Source organism: Mustela nigripes, chromosome 11 (assembly GCF_022355385.1).
Source record: "Mustela nigripes isolate SB6536 chromosome 11, MUSNIG.SB6536, whole genome shotgun sequence".
In the NCBI taxonomy this organism is placed as follows: domain Eukaryota; kingdom Metazoa; phylum Chordata; class Mammalia; order Carnivora; family Mustelidae; genus Mustela; species Mustela nigripes.
Window position 1 is genome coordinate 16,818,626 of NC_081567.1, and position 9,080 is coordinate 16,827,705.

Here is a 9,080-nt window from a genome sequence, read left to right on the forward strand (position 1 = left end):
ATTCTGAGACCTGACCGAGCCCCATCCTGACCTCACGCAACCCCAGCCTAGTGAGCCCTGACTCTAGACATCAACAGAGCTCTTATCCCAGCCCAAGCCTGGGCCCTGACCTGAGTCACGGGCCCTGTCAGAACCACAGTCGCCCAAGCTCTGCACCCAATCTGGACAAGAGCTCGAAGCCCATCCCCAAATAGTCCCAAGCAGACCTTCCAGGTCATCGATAGCTCTGACCCCAAGTGCCGACAGAGGCGGGATGTTGACCCCAGACAAAGCTCTAGACCAAGTCCTGATCCTAGTTATAGACTGAGCACTAATCTTAGATCTTACTCTGGCCCAAGACTGAGCTGTTGGCTCTGAAGGGTGACATTCTCATCCGCCCTGACCTTGGCCATAGACTAAGCCTTGATCTTGCCCAGCCTGGGACCCCACTGCTCCACATCAAGCCCTACCCCAGCTCCACAAGGAGCGCCCCACTTCCTTCACAGTCCCTCCTGCAGCCATCTGGTAAACCAGAGGAGTGGGATGACTCACACCCCGAAGTCCTCTCTGGTGGGCAATCCCCTTACCTGGCCATCTGTCTTCTACAGGACAGCGAGCGGGTGATGGAAATAGGATGACAATGACAGAGCAGTGAAACAGAACGGTTTGAGTCTCCGGGACCTACCGGCCCCTAGAACTCGCCCAGGAGAGGGGACAAGAGCGGAGGGACAGTCCTGGAAGCTCAGCGGGGGGTCTGGAGCTTGAGCTTGACCGAAACCCCAGCTTCCCGCCACCCCCCCCCCCCCCCCCCCCCCCCCCCCCGCACATCCCGCCCCCTCTGGGAAGGGAAATGACATTTCCCCATTTCAGCAAGGGGTGGTGAGGAGAGAAGACGAAAGTACAAGCAGGACGGAAAGTGAAACCGGCGCGGCCCCCAGTATAAGACCCCGGCCCGGGAGATGGCTGGCCACACGGGCTGGGCCCCGCTATGGGCCAGATGGCAGGCGACCTTGGCTGGCGTGAGTCCGAGGCCAGGGCTGGGGGTGGAGGGCGGGCGGGCAAGCCTGGCGGACACTGGGCAGGGGGTGGGAGGGCTTGATGGGTGTGGACGGGGCGGCTACTCGGCCAAGACTAAGAATACGAGATTCGGTCAACCGGAGAATGGGAATGGGTCTGGCATGAATGCGGGTGCAGGAGAGACAGGGGGTGATCGGTCGGCCAGGGCTGGCCGGAGGACAGGATGAGAAAGAGGCGGGCAGGCAGTTGGACCAGGACCAGGACCAAGCGTGTAAATGAAGAGTTCGGTTTGAGTGAATGAGCAGGCACAGGACAGTCTGGCTGACAACTGGGGCTGACAGAGAAAGCACAGCAGGAGGAGTTGGCTGGAGTGTGGGGCTGAGGCCAAGGAGTCAGCAGCCTAAGTGGGCCAAGGGTCTGTAGCTTGGAAGGAGATCCGATCCTCTGTGGGTGACTCAAGGAGTCAGAGCCTGGAGCCAGGGCCACAGGAAGAGGAGCAGATAGTAGGGCCACGGTAAGGACCAAGGGCTAGAGGATGGGAATAGAGCCAAGGACCCAGGACTGGGTACAGAGGGTAGGGAGAAGCCCTGGGAAAGGTCTGGACCCCAGAGCTCAGACAGGATGCAGAGTAGGAAATGGCCCAGCTCAGTGCTGGGTGGGCAATAGCCACCAGAGCCTGGGGACACGCACTTTCCCTCAAAATAGAGCTAAGAGGAACCCCACGCCATCGGAAGTCTCTGGGATGATAGAGGGGTCCCTAAGCCAGGGGATCCTGAACACGGGGGTCGCAGGCGCTGCCCCCCACCTCTGGAAGTACATTGGTGAATGGAAGTACCCAGAAACCTCCCTTGGTCTTTATTTATAGGACAATTCGGGGAGCGGAGCCCAGGGGTTAGAGATCAAGATCAGGCAGGGGAGAGGCATGGAGAGGAGGGTGAGCAGGAACAGACTTAGACTTACAGCCTAGTTTTGGTTTGTGTTTCGAGAATTGTGTAACTCCAGTGATTGCTCGATTTCCTCTCCCTGATGGAGAAACCGCCAGACACCGCCGGCTTCCCGTGGCTCCCACCCGAGCCTCCCCTGCGCTTCTTTCCAGGAAACACAGAGCAGGAAGTACTTTCAGAAATCAGCTGGTCTCACTCCCCCATTTTATAGATGGGAGCCTGAGACACAGAGATAGAGGACTTGCTCGAGGGAAGAACCTGGACGAGAAAGAGAGGTTCTGCCTCCCAGTCTGGGCGCTCCTCCTTTTCCGGGCACCCCCTGTTCTTCCAACACTGCAGAGTGACCCACCTGCCTTGGCGGTGGCCGGACCAAGCCATCCTTCTGACTCCCTGGGATAGAGCCTCCAGCACTGCCCGCCCACCCCCGGGGCTCTAGTTCAGGCCATCAGAGCTGCCTGGCTAAGCTCAAGGAATCCTCTGGCAGAACACAGCATGCCCATTGCAGGGGAGGTGGCTGCCTCCTCTAAGTTCCCTGGGGGAAGCACCCAGGCTCTGCGTTCGGGCAGATCTGGAATCCAGTCCTGGTTCCCTCACCCTCTAGCTATTTGAACTTGGGCTGGTCAACTTCACTGAGCCTCATGTTCCTCATCTGCAAAATATAATAATACGATAGCCCCCGGGTACCACATATATTGAGCAAGCTGTTCACTGAAAAAGACATTTAGCCAAGGCAGTTAGTGGGGATCAAGATCCAGCCTGACATCTGCTTGCAAAGGTGGGTACTCTGTGCAAGGCTGTGTCTGTCTTGGACAAGGGGTAACTTCTTTCCTTTCACACAGAGAGGTCATAGGGTATCCTCAAAAGCTTCCCTCTTATTGATGGCTGTGCGGGGTCAGCGAGACGGCGCACAGGGCTTGCCCAGAGCACAGGCTAAAAAGGGCACATGAGTTCTTCTCAAGCTTTGCCCTCATCTGGCCCACCACCTCCCCCTCTCTCCAGGGCTCGGCCTTCTGCTGCTCTCCTTGCTCCTGGCTCGAGCTGGGGTCTGGGGATTCCCGAGACCGCCAGGGAGGTCCCCCCTGAGCCTGCAGGAGTTGCGGAAGGAGTTCAGGGTCAGCCTGCAGCTCGCCAGGAAGCTGCTGTCCGAGGTTCGGACCCACGCCCACCGCTTTGTGAGTCTCCCTGATGCAACCGCTTTCGAGGGTGGGCAAATCCCCACTCCCTCTGGCCCTCACTAACAGACCTTGCCCCACAGGCTGAAACCCACCTGCCAGGAGTGCGCCTGGACCTCCTGCCCCTGGGGGATCAGCTCCCCAACGTCTCCCTGACCTTCCAGGCCTGGCACGGCCTCTCTGTGAGTTGGTGGACGGTGGATTGGGGCAGGAGAGCTGGCAGTAAGGCTGGGCCGGGTGGGTGGAGATGGAAGTCGGGGATCGAACAGAAAATGGATTTGGGAAGGAATCAGATCTGGATGAGGCTGAGTGTGTCCTTGGATATAAAGGTTCAGCTGGAAGCAAGGAGTGGTGTGAGAATGAGGTCGTACATACAGAAGAGAGAGAGGTTTGGGATGAGGAGTGGGGCTAGGGTTGGAAGGAGGCTAGAGACAAGATAAAAACACAAGTGAGGGGATGGATGGGGAACAGGGGTGGCGAAGAAGGGGTCAGAGCGGGGCTGCGGACAGAGAGCGACAGGACGGTGGAGAGGCGGCTGGGTTGGATCCTCAGCCTGTGAGGTGTGTCTGACCCCTTCCCTTCCTTCCCACAGGACCCAGACCGGCTCTGCTTCCTCTCCAAGATGCTTCGCCCCTTCCATGCCCTCTTGGGAGGCCTGGGGAGCCAGGGGGGCTGGACCAGCTCCGAGAAGATGCAGCTGTGGACCATGAGGCTGGATCTCCGGGATCTGCAGCAGCATCTACGCTTCCAGGTAGCATGTTCCCCCCTACCACCCCGCCTCCTCAACATACAGAGACCAACACAAAAAATTGAAGGTCTTTGCCTCCCTTTTAAAAACACAGGTTTGGGTAAGTGTGGACGGAGATGCTCTAGGCCCTCTTTCGGGGGGGCTTTCTCTGTCCCCTGAATCTCTGCCCTCTCTTGGGGTCTTGGTCTGAACAGCCCTGAAGCTCCCAGAATGGCTGTTGGCATCAGCAGCCAACCTGGCTCCCTTCTCCCTCAGCCTCTCACGTCACCAGGCCTTCCGGAACATTCCCAAGGGAAACTGGCATTTTCCTCTTAACAAAAGGATAATAGGGTCTTCTGGGTGGCTCAGTCGGTGAAGCATCTGCCTTCGGCTCAGGTCATGGTCCCAGGGTCCTGGGATCGAGCCCCACGTCAGGCTCTCGGCTCAGCAGGGAGCCCACTGCTCCCCCTGCTTGTGCTCTCTCTCTCTCCCTCTGAGAAATAAATAAAATCTTAAAAAAAAAAAAAAGGAAAATAGAAAATGCAAGCAGCCTAAAAGCTAGCTTCCCACCTCTCTGCCCATTTCCAATCCTAAGATGACCCTTAAGAGAAGAACTTCTGGAATCCCAAGTGCCCAGGGTGATCCTGGATGAATGTGTCAGCTCCATGAGCAGCAGCAGCGACTTGCTCTATGACTTCCATTTTTTTTTTTTAAGATTTTATTTATTTATTTGACAGACAGAGATCACAAGCAAGCAGAGAGGCAGGCAGAGAGAGAGGAGGAAGCAGGCTCCCCGCTGAGCAGAGAGCCCGACGTGGGGCTTGATCCCAGGACTCTGGGATCATGACCCGAGCCAAATGCAGAGGCTTAACCCACTGAGCCACCAGGCGCCCCTGACTTCCATTTTCTTGAACCAAAAAAACCAGGCAGGACGTGGGAGATGGTGACATAATGGCAGCTCTAAAGGAGAGGCTGTCCGGGGATATCATGCACCTTGCGATCTCTGATGTCATTCTGTACCAGCGGGCACATAAAGGAACAGGGATGCGCTCCGGGGCGCAGCTGGGCTGTTGCCTGACCTGTGGGCATCTCCCCGCAGGAGCTGGCAGCAGGACTCAAGCTCCCCGAGGAGGAGGACAGTGAGGAGCAGAAGGGGAGGCTCGAACGGGCTCCCGGGAGTCCCTCGCAGGTGTCAGCGCAGCCGTCATGGGCCCGACTCCTCTACACCTACCAGCTGCTGCACTCCTTGGAGCTTGTCTTGGCTCGGGCGGTGAGGGACCTGGTCTTGCTCTCCCATGCCGGACACACAGCCCCGGCCTTGGGAGGCTCGGCGTCCGACTCCCGGCCCTGATGGGGTGACTTCTCATCCCTTCACCCTTCAGGACCCGAGGACTGGAGTCTGGGCAACGGGACAGTTCCGGCTCACGGGCCTTAAACGAGGCAGGACTCCACTGGCTCCCCGCCCCAACCCCTCCCCAATAACTTAAGGCCCCTCCGGTCCCTGGCAGATATTTATTTGTTGGATATTTATTTATTGTTTAGGGAAATGATGGTTTATTTATTGTTTCAGAGCCTGCTTGCTGTCCTTGGGTCAGGCCACCACGCGGGGTGCCTAATAAAGCACTCTCATCCTCCCTTGGCTTCTTCTTTTCAAAGAAGGGGTACCTGACCCCCGACGGACAGGAGTCAGTAGCCTCTGGCCACCCTGGGCCTCTTTCTGCTCCTAAATTCTGGGGGCTTCTTCCTCTATTCTGGCTTGCTGGGCTGGTGGTTTCCATGGTGACTAGCAGAGTTGCGAGATTTTGGAAAGCTCAAGGTCTCTGGTGCCCCTCTGTTTCCCATCGCAAATGGAGCTCAGAGGCGCCACGGACCTCCTTCTTCTGGGCCAGTTCCCACCCCCAAGGTTGGCGTGACTGTTCCACAGCTCCCCGGAAGGCCCCCGGTGGGGTCTGGGGAGCAATCAGGGAGGCAAGGCTGCACGGAGAGTTGTCGCGCCCCGTCCGTCCTCCAGACGGCCAAGACAGACAGGAGAGGTGCTGGGCCCCTGCCGTGAGAGGCGGTCCGGGTGGGCCGCATCACCGGGTCACGCTCCTCAAGTTCCTGGTTCTCACAGGCGTCTGGTTCTGTCTGCTCCATGAATAACACACCGAAAAGCTGAGGCCCAGAGGCAGAAACAGCGTGTCCAGAGTGGCAGATGGAGAGAGGCGACGCAGGATTCGGCAGTCCTTCTACCCCCGCGCGGGGCCAGGCTCCCGGAGGGCTCAGGGGCCCCTCACTGCGGCTTTGGCTGGCCCAGGCGGGCTTGCAATTCCTGCATCATACCCGTGTGTGCAAGGCCAAACCTGCGGACAGAGACAGGGGATGGGCGCTGGCCTCCAGGTGGCCACAGCCTCCTCCGCACCCCGGCCCAGCCACCTCACCCCCCGGGCTTACCCACGTCCCAGGGGCCTTCTCCTGGCTGGCAGTGGGGTCCTTTCAGGCTTTGGGGGGCTAGGTTCTGGGGGCTCCTCTGCTTGGAGAAGTCTCTGCTCCGGGGCTGACAGCTGTTCCTCTGGTGGGGGGCTGGGAGGCACCTCTTGCCGCTCAGGCCCACGGGTCCGTCGGGAAGAGGGCCGGGAGCGGCGCAGCGAGGAGTTGCGAGACAGGAGGACCCGGCTCCGGGAGGCGGAGACGTCCAGGAGAGCCCCAGGGAGCAGGGCCTGTGGGGAAAGGGGCACAGGGTACCACGGGCCAGATTCGAGATTCTGCCCTATCCAGCCCCGGATCCCCGTGGAGCTCTCACCTCACTCCAGAGGCCGTGAGCACCCCCTCCGGCGCTTCCTGCCGTCGCCCCCGTCTCCCTGTGGGGCCCACGCTCGGCCTCTGCAGGCTCCTGGCTTGTTGACTGGTCCTCCGGGCCCTGGACGTCCTCCAGGCCTTCTGGAACAATCTCCTCGGCCTCTGCTCTCCGGCCTTCAGTCTCCTCAGCATCCTCCACGTCAAGGGGTCCGTCTGCCTCTTCCTCGGGTCGGTGCTCCCCACACCCCCCCTCACTGCCTTGCCCCTGCTCCTTCACTGGCCATCCCACAGCCTCGTCTTTCAACAGCGTCTGTCCCCCCGGGAGCCCCTCGGCTTCCCTTGTGGTCACGGTCCCCTCTGCCCTCACCACCTGGGAGCCCGAGGTAAAGCCATCCATCCCACAGCCTCCTTCCTCCACTGCGGGCTCCCCGACCTCCACCCACTCTCCCCTGGGCTCGCCCTCTCTGGCCTCCAAAGCCTCTGCCTGGGCCCCTCTGCCAGCCACCTCCTCGTCTGCTGAGCCCTCTGGGCCAAATCCCAGCCGGCCTCGGCGTCCTCCCCGTGTAACCTCCATCAGCTCCACGCCTCCCGGAACCTCCTGTCTCCCTTCGGAGCCCCAAGCTTCCCCAGCCTCTCTTGCCGGCCCTCCCCCCGCCCCCGCGGCCCCTCCGTCCAGAGCTACATCATCCCTTGCTATCTCAGCCGCCAAAGAACCGGCCCCTGGGTCCTCGCTGTCCTGGAGGCTCAGCGTGGCCTCCTCGAGCCTCCCGTCTCCACCGGGTGTTGGGTCTGCCGCCCAGGGCACCGCGGCCTCCGCCTCCTCATCCTTGGTTTCTCCGGCATCGGACTCTCCCAGGGACTGGCCTGTCTCTGCGTCTACCCCATGTCTTCCACCCAGCCCCTGGCTCTCTGCTCCAAGGGTCTCTCCCTCCTCTGCTCCTATTTCTTGGGCTTTCTTCCCCTCCCCGCCTGCCTCTGGGACATCTGGGAACGTAGACTCTCGGCCAACCTCGGGCTCCTCCGGTGCCCAGCCTCCTGCAACCTCCCCCTCTTCTGCATCTGCTTTTCCCTCCCGGGTGTCCCTTCTCTGGCTCTCCCAGGCCTCTGCCCCACCCAGGCCTCCCATGGTCCCGGGGAATTCCTCCGGGCTCCCTGCCGTCTCCTCTTCGCTCAGGGCTGAAGTTTCCCAGAGCTCTTCCTCGGGCTGCTCCGCCAGGGTCTGGGGGCCTGCCACCAGCTCAGGTGCCCGGCCTTCCGTGACTTCATGCTCAAGGTCGCCCCGCCCCGCCCCACTACACGCCTGTGCTGCTCCGCCTGTCTGAGCCTCCCCATCACTCCTCTCCCCGCTGGACTCCTTCTCAGGACTGCTGGCCCCTGGGGCCCCTTCAAGGTCAGCATCCTCTTCAGGCTCATTTGCCAGGTTGTCCTTGGGCAACGCAGCCTCTGAGACCCGGCAGCCCTTTTCCTCCTCTTTGGCCTTTTCCGCCGCCACTGCCTCCTCCAGACGGGCTGGAACAGTCCTGATCACTGAGGTTGGCTTCCCCTCAGCGTCTTTCGCTCCCTGATCTTCCTGGACCTCAAAGCCCTCCCTTACCTCCCCCTCTGACCCCTGGCCCTCTGCAGCCTCCGCCCCTGCTCGCTGCTCCTTAGCTGGTTCTTCTGCGCTCTCAGTCCCCAGGACCCGGGTCTGTTTGGGGGAAAAGCTCATCTCAGCCTCTCTGTTCTCATCGGCCTGCTCCTCCTGCTCTCCCCTGGAGGCTTCCCCGAAGGCCCAAGTCTTCCCAGTGCCCTCTGAGGGCTCTTCTCCTGAGACTTCCCCATATTCTGTCATCCTGGCTCCGGAGAGGTCAGCCTCCTTTCCAGCTGAGGCTGTCCCGTCCTCCTCCCGGACAGAGGCTGTCCCGTCCACCTCCCTGCCTGAGGCTGGCCCGTCCACCTCCCTGACAGAGGCTGGCCCGTCCACCTCCCTGACTGAGGCTGTCCCGTCCACCTCCCTGACTGAGGCTGTCCCGTCCACCTCCCTGACAGAGGCTGGCCCGTCCACCTCCCTGCCTGAGGCTGGCCCGTCCACCTCCCTGACTGAGGCTGGCCCGTCCACCTCCCTGACTGAGGCTGTCCCGTCCACCTCCCTGCCTGAGGCTGGCCCGTCCACCTCCCTGACAGAGGCTGGCCCGTCCACCTCCCTGACAGAGGCTGGCCCGTCCACCTCCCTGACTGAGGCTGGCCCGTCCACCTCCCTGACTGAGGCTGTCCCGTCCACCTCCCTGCCTGAGGCTGGCCCGTCCACCTCCCTGCCTGAGGCTGTCCCGTCCACCTCCCTGCCTGAGGCTGTCCCGTCCACCTCCCTGACTGAGGCTGTCCCGTCCACCTCCCTGACAGAGGCTGGCCCGTCCACCTCCCTGCCTGAGGCTGGCCCGTCCACCTCCCTGACTGAGGCTGGCCCGTCCACCTCCCTGACTGAGG

At 61.1% G+C, this 9,080-nt stretch overlaps 2 protein-coding genes across 2 annotated transcripts in view; one reads left to right on the forward strand and one right to left on the reverse strand.

Annotated features, from left to right (window-relative positions):
* The first annotated feature begins 888 nt into the window (after positions 1–888).
* IL27 (interleukin 27) lies at positions 889–5,199 on the forward strand. The gene is made up of 5 exons (XM_059415013.1): positions 889–998; positions 2,940–3,112; positions 3,196–3,294; positions 3,705–3,863; positions 4,939–5,199. The coding sequence occupies exons 1-5, from the start codon at positions 968–970 to the stop codon at positions 5,188–5,190; spliced, it is 714 nt and encodes a 237-aa protein (XP_059270996.1). The 5' UTR covers positions 889–967; the 3' UTR covers positions 5,191–5,199.
* A 141-nt stretch (positions 5,200–5,340) lies between these two features.
* The window catches only part of APOBR (apolipoprotein B receptor), a 4,949-nt gene continuing 1,209 nt past the window's right edge, over positions 5,341–9,080 (reverse strand). The window contains exons 3-5 of the mRNA XM_059415008.1: positions 6,622–9,053; positions 6,273–6,538; positions 5,341–6,181 (exon numbers count right to left, since the gene is read on the reverse strand). Of these exons, the coding sequence (XP_059270991.1) occupies positions 6,112–6,181; positions 6,273–6,538; positions 6,622–9,053 (2,768 nt within the window). The 3' untranslated portion in view covers positions 5,341–6,111. The remainder of the gene's footprint in view (positions 6,182–6,272; positions 6,539–6,621; positions 9,054–9,080) is intronic.